Genomic DNA, 18,862 nt, shown 5'->3' with positions numbered 1-18,862 from the left:
CCTGGATCTGTTCCAAGACATCTCTCTGCATCTCTACTGCCATGTGATAGACATCATGGTCTGAACTATTGTACATAACAGCATTCTGAAACATCAACATGATGTCACGCTGAAACTCGGCTGTGCTACGGATCAGTCCATTTTCAATGTTTTTCTTAATAGTTGACAAATCCATAGGCCTAAAAGACAGATAAATAGGGTGATTGGCCATGGAGGGAGGAGGATTCACTCGGATTTCTGAATGTTGTATTATTATACAGTCCTTCAACGTCTGAACCAGAATTCAAATGCCAACCCATTATCCCAAAGCATGTATTCAACTCCCCCAAAAGCCAATCTGCATGACAGGCACCAAGAAAAGTAATAAAAGGTGTTAGTTCTTTTAGACTATTAATGGTAGTATAGCCACTGCAACGGTAGGTTTAACAATTGAATCCCAGACTTTAACAATCTCAGCACTCAGGAGGCGGAAGCAAGGATTACTCACGCTCTGTGAGCTAGAGGCTGGCTTGGTCTACACAGAGTTCCAGGCCAATCAGGGCTATAATATAACGAGACTGTCTCCAAACAATCCCCACCTCCACCCCAAATAAAAACCCAACAAAACACAACACCCTTGCTTTAAATTTACTACCTAAGGCAAAAATTCACTTAAATCTACACAAATTAAAAGTTGGACCATGGCTTACCTCTGTACAATGCTATGGTAGCCAGGAGCTATGTCATCTGTAACAGGCTGCAGGAACACATTGGCATACCTGTCCAAAAAGAATAGGCTTATTATTAACTCTCCAGAAACAAAAGCAGAGAATTTACTCTGTGTGGCAGAAGGTACTAAGAACCAACACCAACATATAAGCAATCCCACAGTGTACTCAAATACTTTCTAAGCCAACAATAAGGAGCTGGTATGCCAGCTCACCTATGATTTGCTGCAGCCCTCCATACAAGCATGATGGCTTTCTTCCATATTTTCTGAGCCTGAATTGCTTCTTGATCTTCACTGCACACTGAGCTGAAACAGACACAAGAGCGCTACTAAGCATTAAGTGGGGGAAAAGTCCCGTTTCTCAAACTATTTGTTTCAAGCCAAAAAAGGAAAAATAAGTAAAATTAAGGCTACAAATGTGGCTCTATGGTAGAATGCTTCAAAAGGCTCTTGGCTCAATGCCTCAAAAACAAGTGTGCGTGTATATATGCATGCGTGCATGCACACACACACACAAGCCCACATGGGTGTGTGTGTGTCTGTGTGGAAAGGCACAGTTGTGCACAGTGGTAATCTGTCTGTAATCCCAGCACTCTTACTAACAATAAGCAAGATGACCAGGAGTTCAAGATCGCCCTCAGCTACACAGTTTGAGTTGAACACCAGCCTGGAGTACATGAGACCCTGACTAAAAATGAAGGAAGAAAAAAAAAAAAAAAAAAAGAATTACAGATACTCACAACTGTGAAGAGGCAGGGCTGCTTGGGATGGAGTCTGCCAGTGTGTGTGACTGAAGTGTGGCATTATGTATGCTAAAGCCATCGTCACTTTCGCTCACAGGGGGTTCATTATCCATCTCAGACAAATATCCTTCTCCTTGATCCTCCTCCTTAGGCTCCTCTATGCTAGTTACTTCACTGACTCCATCTTCCTCCTCCTCCTCACCCGGAGCATCCTTAGACACAGTGTGCATTAGTTAACAAACGCAAGCAAAGCCACCTAGTAAGTTCACTATGAAATGGCATCTGTTTTGGGCTAGATCAGTTCTAGAAATGGCCTCACACCGATTTTCTTGGCTGAGCCCTCTATCACTTACATTACCCTCTACTTAACTGACTAAAGTAAACAACTTTAGAACCTGGATAAAGAATACAGCTCAGGATCTTTTTAAAAAGAAGGAAAAAAGGAAGAAAAAAAAAAAGCTACTTACTTAAGACCTAGCTAAGATGCGTTCCTTCTTTCCCCTCGCTCTTGAGAGGAACTCTGACTCTGGGTACAAAGTTATCAAAAATAGTTTTATTTTATGTCTTTTTCTGGTGGAGCAAGCTCACTTCACGTTACTTTAATAAAACCAGATTCTCTTTTGATAGTCTAAATTGTAACCTAACTCCTATATGCTCTTCCTAGCACTTCTATTCACTCCAAGTCATTTCCTCGTGCATTAACACAGAAAGGACTATGTGATCTTTACAGCCCTCACAGGGGAAGCACATGTCACTACAGTACTCCCATTAGGTCAGAATGTCCACTACAGTTTTTGTCATCCAACTCCTCACCAGTTTTACCAGAAGATAAAGATATGAATTTACTAAAATTCATTTAAATTAAGAATTCATTAAAAACTGTGGGAAAATCTAATCGTATGACAAGAATAAAGAAAAGTCTGAAATACCTTTATCTGGCTTCCAAAAATAGCCCCTGCTTCTTCTTTCAATGCGTCTGCAGAGGAGAGAGAGACTACCTCAAGACTTTGCACCTCAGCCGCCCCTTCCTGTGGACCATGGCCTTCCCTGCAGCTTTCCTTCCTTTTCATGCTGTCCTGGCCTGCCTCCTCTACTTGCCCATAACCCACAATCCCCGAGAAGCCAAAGGAAAGATTTCAAGTTAGAAACAGTTCAGACTTCCTGTCCTTTACTTACCTGACATTTCAAACTTGTGTTGAGTCTCTACCTCTAAAGGGTCTTCAATAGGATTTGAGCCATGTGATGGAGACAGCATGCTTTCAGGGGACGCCTGAACCACAGAGGAGTAAGTGCTTTAGTTACTGATATGTCGCTGTAGCTCCCACAGTTCTGACACCATTGAAGACATCCCAAGGCCGACTCATCTTGTGCTTTAAAGCTCGACACAGAAGGATAGTGTGAGCACAGCACGAATCGCAGCCTGTGGCTTTGGGTATGTGCCTCAATGCTTACTTTCTGCCTAAGTCACAGCCCTCCTCTTCTCTTCCCAGCCCAATCCTATCAAATACCTCCGTCTTCACAGTTGAAAGGGCCATCTCATCGCCTTTCCCACTGGAACCATCTGTCTCACCAATCTCTCCAGCTGCAGAACTTCTAGGTTCTTCATCTAAGTCTTGATTCCTGAGTTCTGGTGGCTCCATACTTGAGACTGGACCAACTCCAGCTACCATCTCAGCCCCTGACATGCCTGGCTCTGGCTCTGCAGGCTCCACCTTAATCTCAACCCCTGACTCTCTGATGTCTACCAGTTCATGGATCCCTTTGTTTTCTGTTTCCTCAAAGTCCAGCCTCTCTTGTTTGACTGTCATCTCTGGTGCTGGAAGAGGTGCTGGCTTGTCCCGTTCCTGCTGGATAGGGTGCTCCCAAGGGCCAGGCAGGGACTGAGGATCATCATTTTCTTCACAGAACGATAGTGCTGCTTCTACAGCTGCCACATCCAGCACTTCAGGGTGGTCATCCACCTGTCCCACAATATAAAAATGATTGAGAACACAGAAGCAGTCCAGTCCCTCAGTTTAACAGTGCAGAACTAGACACTGAATACACAGCTGCTTTCTATCTTTACCATTTAGTGGAAGCAACAGTGGACAGACACTTGTGCTGTGCAAACAAGTAAGAGGGATGGAAGGGAAATATATCAGACTACAAAGATGAAAAAAGGCAAAAGCAGAATTAAATAATTTGCTTCCCCCCACCCCAAGATACGGCTTCTCTGTGTAGCCTTGACTGTCCTAGACTCACTTTGTAGACCAGGCTGGCCTCGAACTCACAGAGATCCACCTGCCTCTGCCTCCCGAGTGCTGGGATGACAAGCATGTGCTACCATGTTCAGCTGAATGAAATAATTCTCACTAAGAAAAATCAAAGAAACGAAGAAGGGTGCAGTCTATGTAGCACCCAGGAAACTACTTAGGATTTCGCTAAATAGTCACCTTGTCCTCAATTATGGCAATGATGTCTCCAACTGTTTCAAAGTCCAATTCTTCACCTGTGTAAGACACAGCAATATCCATCTTCTCAGCCAGATCTAAATCTTCCTTCCCATCTATGCTGGGAGCCTTTGATCCACCAGGAGCCTCCGCCACCCCAGACCGGAAACATTCTTCTTTGATAGAATTTATGATCATGGAGATTTCACTGCTATCCATGGAAACGGTCACAGTATGTGGATCCCCCACAGCTTCCAGGGGAACACAGGGGTCGGGCTGACTCACTAATTAACAGGAGGAGGAAAAAAAAAAAAGCAACTCAGAAGGTTATTCATTATTAAATGACCACCCAAAGATCACACCAGAGCTGGAGATACTTAAGGTCAAAACCTTATTTCTGTCCATGTTTTCTTCTCCCTTGTTTTATTTACAAAGTAAAGTGAGAATCTCAAGCCTGCTTATGTTTCTGCACTTAACCTTCCCCACCCAACTCACAAATACCGCCCACTCCTACCCTTGTTTTTCCAAGGATAAAGAAGGTCTACGGAGAACAGAACAGAGGTATTGAGGTGGGAAATAATGATCTTGGTCACCTTTCTCTAACTAAAGTTTGGTCCTGTGGCTGCTCAGGGCGTGGGTCAGGAACGCACCTGGAGCTACACTTTCAGGAGTGGAGACAGCCGGAGCAGAGGATGGTGTTGGCAGCGCAGGCATCATGACAATGGTAGCCTGGGACACAGACTCTACAGGGGGTGGCACAAGTTTAACTGGAGGCTCACTGGCAACAGTAGTGAAGGAAGGAAGAGGAGTGGTGAACTGTGTAGGACCAGCTTCTAAAAGCCGGGAAAGAGTGGGAGCACCTAACAAAGAAGTACACAAAATGAGGAAAGAAAGCACATGAACAAGAAGCAATAGCCACTCTAGGACTCAATCAAGAATTAAAAAAAACAGCTTCAAAGATTGAAAGTAATTCCGATTGAATAAGCTTATCGCCTACACCCCTATTTTCTTTAGCCTCACCGAAGATCTTCCTTCAAGTTAGGAATGAACCCACGTGCCAGATTATACAGTGCATATATTAAAAATGGGTGGTCATTTTCTCTAAGGAAAAATAAGCAGTCATAACAATAAAATAAAATGACTGGTAATACAGGCAAGAGTCTAAGGAAGGAGAGAGTACAACGACAAAGCAAAATCCTGGACATCCTCAACTCCATATCAAGACCCTGTCTCAAAACAAAACAAAAACCACAACAATAACAATAACAAAAAAACCCAAACAAACCCAAAACAACAACAAAAGAGGACAAGCTGAGATTCAGCATGCTGTACATCACCCAAGCTCAGTATTAATCAAATCCCAGTCTCTACTGTTTATATTGTATTACTATTTTTGCTTCATATTTTCTATGTCATTTAATTTTTAGCACATCCCCATGAAGAATATACGCCACCATTAAGTAAAACAGGAAACTAAGTTTCTTAGCTAAGCTGCCTCTCCAAGGTCACAAATCCAATAAATATGGCAGATCTGAGGTTCCAACAGGTCTCTGGTTCTAAATCTCTTTCTCTTACTTTATAATCTCCAAGGTTTCAGCATCTTTTCCATAATTTTGCCAACATTAATGAAATAGAAACAGTTTCAAGTTATCTAGTCAAGGTCACAAGATCAACACTATGAACGATATGAGAGTCAAGCCCAGATCTAAATCTCTTCCCATATTTTATAATCTTAGGGATCTCTGGCATCTTTTCACAATTTGCAAGCCACAGAGAAATGGCTTCACTATTAACTGTACTGTTCTTTCATCATCACCTATACTATGGCCAATTAGAGCTATCAATATCTTACATACATGGATCAATCATCTCAAACACTATGTTGTTTAATTTAAGAAAAAAAAAAAAACTATCTCCAAAGCAGAGTCTAAACACTGCATTTGGGCCTTAAATCATCCAGGATGACTATTTTCTTTCCAATAAGAGCAGTAACTTACCTGAGGCGGCAGGGGAGGCTGCAACAGTACTGGCTGCTGGCTGAATCTCCCCACCGTGTATCATGGGAAGAACCCCGCCTACCTCCAGGAGAACACCTGTGCTGTTCAAATGGCCGGAAGCCACAGACATTTCGCTCTCATTCACCTACCAGGGAAGAACAGAGGTGAAGGCTATACTCAAGCTCTTTTACTACCACTTCCCAAAAAACGTTCTGGTAGTCAACCAAACCTCTTGAAACTACACTTAGTACGCATAGAAAATAATTTAAGATAGAGGGATCAGAACTTAAGTGACCAGAGTTCTCTAGGGGAAGAAAACCACAATAATTATCCTTCAGATACGTTAGGATCCAAGGTCAAACTTAATGCAATTTTTTTTCCCTAAAGTTAACCTTTAACTAGAACATCTTTTCTTGTTTTTGTTGTTATTGGAGGTGGCTTTTTTTTTTTTAAATGTTGTTGTTGTTTCCCCCAGGTCATATTTTAGGGCCCAGGCATTCCCTTCCAAGTACTAAATCACCACAGCTCTCAAACACCCAAAGAAGTCTCCATACCAGTCTGGGGCTAGTAGGCAGGAGGCTGCCCTTCTTCAAGAGCTCTGACAGCAGAGGGGAGGGGGGTGGAGTTGCTTTCTGTCCAAGCATCTTTTTCTGGGGTGAATCATCTGTTACTGGGGTCATGGGGGCTTCTAAGGGTGCAGAGCCTGGAGGAAGGGTGTCAGGAATCCCAGGAAACGAGGTGACTGGGGTACTCGGCAAAGTCCCAGGGGTTACCTAAGAGACAACAGAGAACCTTTATCTGACTTCTCAAACTATGGAAGGTTCCCTACTAATCTGGATGGGTTAGTGTGTCTATTATCTTATTAGTGCTGAATGGAAACAACCAAAAACCATCTATACTTCTCTCCAATAGAATTTTCTCTTCCACTCACTCTAACCCACAACCCAATCATTCCATCCAACCTGCTATTTTCTTTCTTTTTTTGGTTTTTTGAGACAGGATTTCTCTGTATAACAGAGCCCCGACTGTCTTCGAACTCACAGAGATCTACCTGCCTCTGCCTCCCAAGGGAGGAGATTAAAGGCTTGTGCCACCATGCCCAGCTCAACCTGTTATTTTCAAACTCCTTAAACATTACTATTATATTGATAAAGAAATGGATCTTTCTTCCGCAGAAATTTTATAAGACTAAACATATTTACAAATAATTCACACAGTCGTTTACCTATCTCTCGAAAAGTCAGAATCCTTATCTGTTAGGTCCTTAGCTTTTAGGTCAGCCTCATTTTAGAGGAGAGTGTAGAAGTGGGTTCCCATCATTCAGCTCTCTGCTGGCATACTGTCCCTTTACATATCATTTCAACAAATGCAAATATATTTACCCCGGGGGCAGCGTCTTCTATAGTGGCTGGAGTCAAGTCTCCAAGTGGGTAATCCCCGCCCGGGGAGGCGGAATCTATAGGCGAGCGGACCATCACGGTTGGTAACCTTCGAGGAGGTGTTTTTACTGCTTGCCGAGCTAGAACATAAGCAAACAGAGAGTTAATCCTCAGGGTTAAATAGTGAAAGCAGCCACTATTATCCCCTGAAGCACCCATTAAAAGTTTTATTACCTTTTTTAGCTTAATTTTTCAAACTAAATGCAATTTTCACACTAAATAAACTACTAATTATTTCAAAGGTCCTTCTTGGGTTACCTATTTCTCAGTGCCTTCTTCAGATACTTGAGATTATGCTTTAGAGGAGTAGACCTCCTTGGCTCACACCATAGAGTCTATCTTAAACTTGCCAGCTCTTAGTTTTTCTCCCTCACCTCACCTCCTCAGAGTGGCTGAGATCAATTCTTTTTTTAAAAAGATTTATTTGTTTAGGGGTTGGAGAGATGGCTCAGAGGTTAAGAGCACTGGCTGCTCTTCCAGAGGTCCTGAGTTCAAATCCCAGCAACCACATGATGGCTCACAACCATCTATAATGAAATCTGGTGCCCTCTTGTGATCAGGTGTACATTCAGACACAACATTGTATACATAATAAATACATCTGTTTAAAAAAAAAAGATTTATTTGTTTATAATTTGTACAGTATTCTGCCCACATGTGTGCCTGCATCCCAGAAGAGGGCACCAGATCTCACTACAGATGGTTGTGAGACACCATGTGGTTACTGGGAATTGAACTCAGGAACTTTGGAAGAACAGTCAGTGCTCTTAGCCCCTGAGCCATCTCTCCAGTCCCTGAGATCAGTTCTTGATCCTATCTCCTTCCTGGATCTACATCCTAAATTCTGGGATTACAGGCATGCATGTAGTGTCTGGCTTTCCTTTCCTTTCCTTTTTCTTTTGGAGGCAGACTCTCACAAAGTAGCTCTAGCTGACCTGGAACCCACATATAAACTAAACTGAATCACAGAGGTCTGCCTGCTTCAGCCTTCCAAATGCTAGGATTAAAGATGTACACCACTACACCCAGATCCATGCTTGTCCTTTCTTATTGGCCTCTGAGTCCTAAAACCTTAATTAAGGCCAGCGAGATGGTTCAGTGGGTAAAGGTTCTAAACTATCAAGACTTATGATCTGAGTTCACTCTCAGGGACACACCTGGTAAAAGAAGAGAATGAAGTTTCACAACTTGTCCTCTGGTTTATATACACTCAATATTGCAATCACCTGTGCCCCACCTCTAAGCAAACACATGTAAAAAAAATAATAAAACCTTAGCTGGCATGGTGGTGCACGCCTTTAGTCCCAGCACTCAAGAGGCAGTGGATCTCTGTGAGTTCAAGGCTAGCCTGGTCTACAAAGTGAGTTCTAGGACAGCCAGGGCTACATAGAGAAACTCTATCTAGGGGATGGGGGTGGGGGAGGGGAAAGAACTACAAACAGCAAAACCCTCTTAAATGATGTTTAGTATATCATTCTCCAGCTTGTGAGTCCTACCAGTAAACTGGAGACCTAGAGAGTCTGAAGAGACCTCATTTTCTAAGTATTTCTTCTTAGACATACAGGGTGGTTTATTCTGGTAGAATGGAGCTAACAACAATTTTTTTTTCGCTGGGCGTGGTGGCACACACCTTTAATCCCAGCACTCGGGAGGCAGAGGCAGGCGGATCTCCATGAGTTTGAGGCCAGCCTGGTCTACAAAGTTAAGTTCCAGACAGCCAAGGCTACACAGAAAGACCCTGTCTCGGAAAAAAAAACAAAAACAAAAAACAAAACAAAAAAAAGAATCTTTCTTTCTAGCTGTTTGTTGTGCTAGAATCTAAGCCTCATGCACGCTAGGCAAGGGTTTACTACTGCGCTCCATCTTTTACCTAGGCACCTTATTTTTATGAGACTTCTGTACACATACAAATCTGTGTATTTCTCCTGTTTACTGCTAGTTTGCTTCAGAGACTCAAAACACCCAAGCTTTAGAGCAGGAAGTTTTAACTGCTCTACAATTTGGCAGATCAGTCAGGAACCTCAGACATTTTGCTTGATCCACAGTCCACAACTGGAAACCATGGTAAATGGTGAACAGAAAGATGAAAGCATCGGCTTCTGATGCGTTTGAAAGCTTATGAGCACACTGGGATGCCTGCTCATTTACTGCCATCTATAGGTCTAACTTTAGGGCATGTACATGGCCCTTAGCTCAATCCCTAGCAGAGGAAACAAAAAGAATAATGTTTGGGGGGGAAAAGAAGGGGAAGGGGAGAGACATGGTACGTTTTGAGTAAATGTAAACCAGCAGGCTATGTAACACCAACAGGCAAGTTCAGAGCGCAGTGGTCATCACACTCAACTAACTAAACAGGTACCTGTTGTCAGCATGCAGTACTATGTGGCCACATGTTAACAGAGGCACTAGACTCAGCTTACCCTGGTATGCAGCATCTGTAGCTTTCCTTTTTACTTCAGCCTCTTCCTCCTCCAATTTCTTTTTCCTAAAGAAGGAATTGAGGTATGTTAGCTAGCTCTAGCTCGACTTCAGAGTTCACACTGCCCTCCTAAGAAGGTTTCTTTTGGTCAAACTGGCATGGAGCACCAATGGAACTTACATTGCAATATCATTGCAAAGCTCATCCAGTCTGCTGTCCATGTGTCCAGCCTGAATTAGTTCTGCATCTCTTTTCAGCCTCCTATAGAAACAAAAACAGACAAACAGCAGCTCTCCATGATTTCTTAGTGGGTAAGTTTCTGGGTTTTTACTGAGTCTTCCTCTGTAGCCCAGGCTAAGCTCAAACTTTTAGAAATTTTCCTATTTTGGTCTCCCAAGTGCTGGGAGTACAGGTATGAGCCACCATACTCTGTTTCTGGGGATTTGGTCTTTTTGTTTTTTAGTGTGTTTGTATGTGTACAAGTACAGGTGGACACAATTCCACAGCACATTAAGTCAAAGGACAACTTTTGGGATGGGGGCATTGGTTCCACCTTGACTCAAACAGGGTCCCTTTCATTTCTGCCACTGAGTTGCCTAATGAGCTTTTTACATGAGTTCAGGGATCAAACTCAGGTTTTCAGACTTCTTCTAATCCACAGAGCAATCTCCATGGCTCTGTCTGTCTGTCTTCCTCTTTTAAAAAAGGTTTATTTATTATATACAGTGTTCTGCCCATATGTATGCCTGCACACCAGAAGAGGGCACCAGATCTTATCATAGATGTTTATGAGCCACCATGTGGTTGCTGAGAATTGAACTCAGGACCTCTGGAAGAGCAGCAAGGGCTCTTAACCTCTGAGCCTTCTCTCCAGCCCTGCCTTATTTTTGAGCCAAGACCTTGCTACATGGTCCAGGTTGGCCTGAACTTGTGGTCTCAAGTCACCTTTTCATTTCAACCTCTGGAATAGCTGGTTAGCACCACACACCTAGCATGTTTCTTTCTTTCTTTTCTTTTCTTTTCTTTTTTTTTTGAGACAAGGTTTCTCTGTGTAGCCCTGAATGTCCTGGAACTCATTATGTAGACCATGCTGTCCTCAAACTCAAGAGATCCGCCTGCCTCTGACTTCTAAGTGCTGGGATTAAAGGTGTGAGGCATCACCACCCATCTATTAACTAAATTTTTGGTTTTTTGGGTTTTTTGTTGTTGTTGTTGTTGTTAAGCACAACAATTAAAAAAAAAAAGATTAAGTTTCTTAATCTGTCATTTACACAACTCTTCTGAGGCTGGTTCTGCTCACACCTTTAATCACACACAATACATGGAGGCAGAGGATGATGGGTCTCTACAGAGAGTTCAGGCCAGTCAGGACAATATAGTGAGTCCGTCACAAACAACACCAATTTAATTCTCATGTGTACCAGAAGTCAGCCCTGTATGTCTTTCCAAATCACACCTCTCGCCCTGCAACACACACAAATTATCTGATAAGTACCTGTATCTCTCCTGTGTTTCCTTAATCACTTTCTTCAGTTCCTCAACTCTCTCAGCAGTCAGCTTCCGGACAATAACATCTTCAACAGTTTCTACCACCTCTCCTTTTTCACCTCGTTTTCGTCTGTGGAAAATCAAACAACAAATCCAAATTCAAGTAAGAGGACATTTGTTTCACTTGTATTTATTGAGCCCTTTTCTACTGTTTAATCATAAATAACATCTGCTCTATATTACCACAGTGGACACTTCCCAACAGAACAGATGTGTACCTGGGTTTATACTCACTTTGGAGTCTCTGTAGTCTCTAAGAGCTCTGAATACTGAGAGGCACAATGCTATAAAAAATATATGAAAACATGATAAGCAAGCCTGGAAAGAAACAAGCTTTCCAAGTTTCAACAACAGAGTAAGACGTAGTAAAGTAAGTTACTCAAGATTGTGTGGGTTAGCCGGTCACGGCAGGAGGCAGAGACAAGGGATCAAGTTCAAGGATAGCCTGGTCTACATACTGAGTTCTAGGGCTGCTAGGGATACATAGTGAAAGCCTATCTCAAAAAAGAGAGCTTCACTGTGTGTTTGAGGCTAGTAAGATGGCTCAGTAGGTAAAAGTATTTGTTGCAGACACAACAACCTGAGCTCAATGCCCAAAACCCACAGTAAGAGAGAACTGATTCCTGAGAGTTGTCCTCTGCCCTCCCTACACATATAAAACTACTTCTTAAAAAAAAGTTTGTAACACTTTATAGATGGTTGTGCGCCACCATGTGGTTGCTGGGAATTGAACTTAGGACCTCTGGAAAGGCAGCTAGTGCTCTTAACTCTGAGCCCTAATTTTTCAAAATTTTCTAATATTTTAATTTCATTAAATAAATTTTAATAAATTAAATTTTTATTTTTTATTAATATTAAAATAGTTAATTAAAATATTTTTAACTTAAAACTTTATTTTCTGGGCTGGAAAGATACCTCAGAGATTAAGAGCACTGGCTGCTCTTCTAAAGGTCCTGAGTTCAATTCCCAAAAACCACATGGTGGCTCACAACCATCTATAATAAGATCTGTTGCTCTTTTCTGGCATGCAGGTGTACATTCAGGCATAACACTGTATACATAATAATAAATAAATCTTTAAAAAATTATTTTCTGTTTATGTCTGTATGTGTATGCCTATGTGAATTTTCGTGCACTATCTGACTGCAGGTGCCCTCAGAGGCCACAGAAGGAATTGGATCCTCAGAAACTGGAGTTACAAGGTATTTATAAGCCACAAGATACAGCTGCTGAGAACTAAATCTGAGTCCTCTACAGGAGTATTAGGTGCTCTTAACCACTCACCTTCTTTCCCATCACCTTCTACTTAAAAAAAAATGTGCATGTGCATCTGTGTTCACATGTTCATATACATATGTAAGTATATGTACATGTGTGTGCATGTGCATGCGGACACCCAAGATTAACTCTGGAGTCTTTCTCAGCCTTTACCTTATTCTCTGAAGTAGAGTCTCTCAAAGAAATTGGAGCTTGTGTTTCCTTTGTTTTGTTTTGCAAGATAGAGTTTCTCTGTTTAACAGCCCTCACTTGTTCTGGAACTCGCTCTGTAGACCAGGCTGGCCTCAAACTCAGAGATCTGCCTGCCTCTGCCTTGCAAGTGCTGGAATTAAGGCATGCGCCACCACCAACCAGCTCGGAACTTGTTTCAACTAGTCAAGACAGCCAGCTTGCCCCAAGGATCACTTACTGCCTCTATATTCCAAACAGTGTGGTACCTGCTGGGCTGCCATGCCTTCTTGGCATGTTAAGTGGGTTTAAGGATCCAAACTCCAGTCCTTGTGCTTGTACAGCCAATACCTTAACCCCTGAGCCCCCTCCCCAACCATGATTTCCTTTCTTTCCCCTCTGTCTCCCCACCCCCAAGCAGAGTTTCTCTATGTAGCCTTGTCTGTCTTGTACTTGCTTTGTAGACCAGGCTGGCCTCAAACTCACAGCTATCCACCTGCCTCTGCCTCCTTGAGTGCTGGGATTACAGGAGTACGCCATCAGGCCTGGCTTCCTTTGGTTTTTGAGGCGGGGTCATCATGTAAACCAGGCTGGTCTCATGCAGTGTTGGTATATACCTGCCTATCTCCCAATTGCTGGAATTATAGGCATGTGCTACGGCATCCAGCCTTTAGCATTCTAAGTTATTCTCCCTTTCATGATACAGAAAACCTTGTAAGCAACAAGGCAGAGCCTGGTAAAGAACCAATTTCATATTCCAGTGAGTATAAAGAAGGGTCTGACTGGTAACTTACTTTTTGAGAGAACCAGTCTGGAGGGCGGCCAGGTTCTGCGAAGGGCTTGATTGCTCTGCTAACTGATACCCTGCAAAATGAGAAAAGCCTTATTGTATATCAAACAGAAAAAATGTAGGTGGCAGAGGTACACTGAGTGTGAAGTTTAGAGATCACAGAATAAAAATTGCTAGCTGGCGGTGGTGGCCCAAGCCTTTAATCCCAGCACTCGGGAGGCAGAGGCAGGTGGATCGCTGTGAGTTTGAGGCCAGCCTGGTCTACAAAGTGAGTGCAGCACAGCCAAGGCTACACAGAGAGACCCTGTCTCAAACAAACAAACAATTGCTACTGAGAAGTCTTCCAGAATACCTATCCTTTATGATTAACTCTATTTACTTTTCAGTGCTGGGAATACAAAACAAACACTCACTAGTGCACATCAGGCAAGTGGTCCACCAGAGTTACACCTCTAGCTCTGAACTACCCGACTATGGAAAATGACACAACTATTCAAAAAGCAGTTCAGGGGCTCAGGAAACAGCCAGGGGGTAAAGGCACTTGCTGCCAACCCTGATGGTCTGAACCCCGCCCCCGAATCTACAGGGTAGAACTATCAACTCCTACAACTTGTTCTCTAACCACCACACCATGCACAGTGGCTTGCATCTACCTATACACACACATGCACAATAAATAAAAATGCCATTAAAAGAAACTTTAAATGCTAGAAAAATATTTCAATGAATCCAGGGCCTCAAATATGTAGGCAAATACAATATAACCAAACTATATCCCCCATCTGAATTTTTCTGGTTCTGGTTTTGGTTTTTTTGAGACAGGGTTTTCTCTGTGTAGCTCACGCTGTCCTGGGCCCGCTTACACCAGGCCTGCCTCTGCCTCTCACAGTGCTGGGATTACAGTGTGCATCACCGCAGCCAGCTCCCCAGTCTTTTAAAAATTGGCTCCTCGGCCATTCTTGAGAAACCAGTACCCATATTTGGTATATCTTACTCTTATGACTGCTTTTTGAGAAACCTATACCTCTGTTCTCATCTTTCCTTCTGAGACCCTTTATCTCTTAACCCTCATTATGAAACTATATTTAAATACTTTTATTAACACTTAATTCCTTTCTTTCTTTCTTTCTTTCTTTCTTTTTAAAGAGACAGGGCTTCTTTGTGAAGCATCCATGGCTGTCCTGGAACTCACTATGTAGACCAGGCTGGCCTCAAACTCAGAGATCCAGCTGCCTCAGAATCCTGAGTGCTGGGATTAAAGGTGTGCACCAGATGCCCAGTCATTTAAATTGTGTTAAGTATTTTTACTGTATACAATGTATGCTTATAATTCTAACAGAAGAGAGTGTGAGACAGGAAGACTATCTCACGTTTGAGGCTAGCTTGAGCTACACAATGACTACCAGACCCTCCAGAACTAAAAACAAGACCCTATCATCACCGTCATCACCCACCCCAACCCTGGGCCCAAAATAGCAGAGCACTGCTCTATATGGCCAGTCAGGCAGTCAGGGCTACAAAGTGAAACTCCATGTCAAAATAAACCAAACCAAACCAACCCGCCAAGAGTATTTTGATCAATCAGGCTCTTTAACCACGTTAAACCTCTTCATTATCTTCCTGACAGAGGAAAAACAAATACTAGACCATATCTATAACCAAAGTAACAAAACGAACAAAGGCAAGGTCATAGCCAATGAGTTAAAAGACACGAGCCAGTCTATGTACAATTTTCTGTAATTAAAATATTCTCTAGCTGGGTGTTAGTGCATACATATGATCCTAACAATCAACAGAGAGATAAAATATTGAGCTCACGATCAGGTAAGGTTGAGCCATATAGAGATTTGGAGGCTAGCACAAAAATCAAACCTTTATAATCAACTAACACATGTCAATGAGACATATATTGTTTCAAGTAAAGAATTCAAGTGTTGGTGGGGTGTGGGGGGTGGCACACGCCTTTAATCCCAGCACTCAGGAGGCAGACAGGTAGATTTGCTGTGAGCTCGAGGCCAGCCTGGTCTACAAAGCGAGTCCAGGACAGCCAAGGCTACACAGAGAAACCCTGTCCCAAAAAATAAAAACAACAAACAAACAAAAGAACAAGTGTTTCCCTAAATTTTATGACTGAGATATGAGATACTGTTATATATTACAGAACAAAAGACTGAAACAATTAAACTACAGTGATGCCTTCTTTTTGAATTGTTTACTATCAATGACATTTGGGAGGAGGCAAAAGACTAGATTTGATTGTTTTTAAAGCAGAATTATCTCTTAAAAAATTGCTTGAAAAGTATGACAGTTGGCCAGGCATGGAGATGTAGGCCTGTAATCCCAGCACTTGGGATGCAGAGGCAAACGATCACTCAAGGTCAGTGCAGTTTACAAGGCAAGTTCCTGGTCAGTCAGAGCTACACAATGAGACCCAATCCGAAAATATATATACACAGTACAGTTAATTCAATAAAGACAAAAGTTGCATACAAAAATTTGACTGGTGCTGATAATTTTTAAAAAGATTTATTTATTACTTATTTATACAGTATTCTGCCTGCATGTATGCCTGCAGGCCAGAAGAGGGCACCAGATCTCATTACAGATGTTTACGCCACCATGTGGTTGCTGGGAATTGAACTCAGAACCTTCAAAAGAACAGCCAGTGCTCTTAACCTCTGAGCCATCTCTGTAGCCCCATGGTGCTGGTAATTTTATAAACTCATCTACATGGTTAAAATTTGTGGGGTTTAGTCAGTCTCATGTATGAACTTATAGCTAAGGATGACCTACCTCTCTCTACCTCCTCCCACATACTGATTCTAGAAACACACATTCACAGCCAGTTTATCTAGAGGCTCGAGCATCTTAGGTAAGCATTTACCAACTGAACTTCATCTCTGGCCTATGTTTGCTTTTTTGGTTTTGTTTTCTTTTATAAGGAGAGGTCTCATGGAGCTCAGGCTACCCTAGGATTCCTGGTCCTCTTGTCTCCCCTGTCCAGCGGGGATTACAGGCATGGCACCACACCAGCTAGATTTTCCATTATACTTGAGCTGGGTATGGTACGAGGATCAAGTTTAAGGTGATCCTTGACTCATAGCAAGTTCAGGTTCCATGATGAGGAACCACTAAGATTTCTAGGCCAGGCTGGGCCAACAGTGAGTTCAAGACAGCCTAGACCACATATCCAGGCCTGTCTTTAAAACAAGCAAACAATCCATGAAAATATGTCTTAAAAAGAAACTATTTGATTATAAAGTTTAAGAAAATTGAAAGGTAGCCAGGTGTGCTGGTACATGCTTGTAATCCCAGTACTCTAGGAGGCAGAGGCAGGCAGATCACTGTGAGTTCGAGGCTAGCTTCATCTACAAAGTGAGTCTGAGACAGCCAAGGCTACACAGAGAAACCCTGCCTCCAAAAACAACAACAACAAATTGAAAGGTTGCCTGGGTATGGTGGTACATGCCTATAATCCTAGCAATTTTGGAGGCTGTGGCAGGACAGCACCTATGAATTCAAGGCTGTGTGATTTTGGTCCTGTCTTTAAAATAAATCATACTAGGCAGGGTAGTGCTTGCCTCTAATTCTAACCCTTGGGAAGCAGCTAAGGTCAGCCTAGTCTACATAGTGAGTTCCAGCTAGACTAGAGCCAGGCAGTTTCAAGAACAAAAATGGTTTAGAGAGATGACTAGAGGTTAAGACCATGGAATGCTCTTGCGGAGGACCTGTGTTCAGTGCCTGGTGCCTATGAGGGGCTGACAGTAGCTTCAAACTCCAGCTCCAGAAGGACCCAATGCCTCTGACCTCCAAGAGCACCTGTATTCCATCCACATTACACACACACACACACACACACACACACACATACACACACACTAAAAGAATAAAAATGCTCTCTAAAAAAAGAAAAAAGAAAGAAATCCAGGGCCAACAAGATAGCTCACGAAGTAAGGTGCTTGTTCTAAAAGCCTCTCAACCTGAGTTTGATCCCAGGAACCCCCCCTCCCCATAACTAAATGCCAAAAAATATAAATAGTACAGGGCCAAAGAGTTGGTTCAGTGGTTAAGAGAACTTACTGGTTTTGCAGATAATCCAGGTCTATCTCCCAGTACACACAGTAGCTCACAATTACCTGTGAAACCCCAGTCCCTAAGGGTTCAATGACTTCTGACTTCCAAAGGCACCAGGCAAGCACATGGTACACATGCATACATGCAGGCAAAACACTGATGCACACAAAATAATGATAATTAAAAGATACTTTTTTAATAGCAAAAGCCAACAAGCAAACAAACAAAACAGGTAAATTCCTAGCTTATTCTCAAGCAAAGCAACAGAAGAAACTACACTGTATCATTGAACATTTTTGGCTGGGGTGCTGGAAAGACGGTTCATCAGTTAAGAGCACTAGCTGGTCTTTCAGAGGTTCTGAGTTCAATTTCCAGCAACCACATGGTGGCTCATAGCCATCTATGCCCTCTTCTGGCCTGTAGGTGTACATGCAGATAGAATACTCATATACATAAATAAAATCTTAAAGAAATAAGAAAGACAGACAGACAGACAGACAGACAGACAGACAGAGGGGCACAAAAATCTTTTGGCTTGACCTAGTGGCTCACACCTATGATTGCAGCACTTGGGAGGCTGAGGCAGGCAGATCTGTGAGTTTCAGGCCAGCCTGGTTGATGTAGCCAGCTTGGAAAAAAAAAGGCTTCAAAACTTTTGTGTTGTAAACAATACCAATCAAAAAAGTATGAAGACTTGCTGGAGAAATAAGTCAGCAGTTAAGATCACTGGCTGCTCCTCCAGGGGACCTGGGTTTAATTCTCAGTACCTACACAGTGGCTCAAAATCATCTGTAACTTCGTTCCGGGGATCTCACACCCTCTTTAGCTTATACATATGTTACAGACATACATGCAGGCAAAACTCATACAAAGAAAATAAGTAATTAAAAGACTGTTTCTTAGCCAGGCTTGGTGGTAACACCTTTATTGCCAGCACTTGGGAGGCAGAGGTAGGCAGATCTCTGTGAGTTCAAGGCCAGCCTGGTCTACAAAAGCAAGTCCGGGCACCCAATGCTATATAGAGAAACCCTGTCTTAAAATAAAATAAAAAACCCCAGATTGGTTTTTTTTTTTTAAGTATAAAGATAATATACAAAATAGGAGAAATAGTTGCAAATTAAACGATTAGCACCTAGAATACACAAGGAATTATAATGCAATTACAGAAAGAAGTCCAACCCAGCACAAAGAACAAAAATCTGAGCAAAATCTTCCATAGATATGTAATGTCTATATAGCCACACGAAAAGATCTTCATTATCACACAC

General features: G+C 42.4%; 1 protein-coding gene across 3 annotated transcripts in view; it reads right to left on the bottom strand.

Annotated features, from left to right (window-relative positions):
- BRD8 (bromodomain containing 8) overlaps window positions 1-18,862 on the bottom strand; it is a 47,649-nt gene that overhangs the window by 25,516 nt on the left and 3,271 nt on the right. The window contains exons 3-19 of one of the 3 annotated variants that reach the window (XM_084780023.1): window positions 13,525-13,594; window positions 11,519-11,568; window positions 11,232-11,354; window positions 9,917-9,997; window positions 9,738-9,802; window positions 7,261-7,397; window positions 6,433-6,651; window positions 5,879-6,023; window positions 4,532-4,741; window positions 3,885-4,165; window positions 2,961-3,413; window positions 2,629-2,722; window positions 2,382-2,428; window positions 1,450-1,664; window positions 923-1,015; window positions 690-758; window positions 2-179 (exon numbers count right to left, since the gene is read on the bottom strand). In XM_084780023.1, the coding sequence (XP_084636149.1) occupies window positions 2-179; window positions 690-758; window positions 923-1,015; window positions 1,450-1,664; window positions 2,382-2,428; window positions 2,629-2,722; window positions 2,961-3,413; window positions 3,885-4,165; window positions 4,532-4,741; window positions 5,879-6,023; window positions 6,433-6,651; window positions 7,261-7,397; window positions 9,738-9,802; window positions 9,917-9,997; window positions 11,232-11,354; window positions 11,519-11,568; window positions 13,525-13,594 (2,530 nt within the window). The remainder of the gene's footprint in view (window position 1; window positions 180-689; window positions 759-922; window positions 1,016-1,449; window positions 1,665-2,381; window positions 2,429-2,628; window positions 2,723-2,960; window positions 3,414-3,884; window positions 4,166-4,531; window positions 4,742-5,878; window positions 6,024-6,432; window positions 6,652-7,260; window positions 7,398-9,737; window positions 9,803-9,916; window positions 9,998-11,231; window positions 11,355-11,518; window positions 11,569-13,524; window positions 13,595-18,862) is intronic. The other 2 variants (XM_084780024.1, XM_084780025.1) reach the window with 2 other exon arrangements.

The sequence above is a fragment of the Acomys minous genome (genome assembly GCF_964271855.1).
Source record: "Acomys minous genome assembly, chromosome: 4".
NCBI lineage: Eukaryota > Metazoa > Chordata > Mammalia > Rodentia > Muridae > Acomys > Acomys minous.
This window is presented reverse-complemented; position numbering and strand designations above follow the sequence as displayed.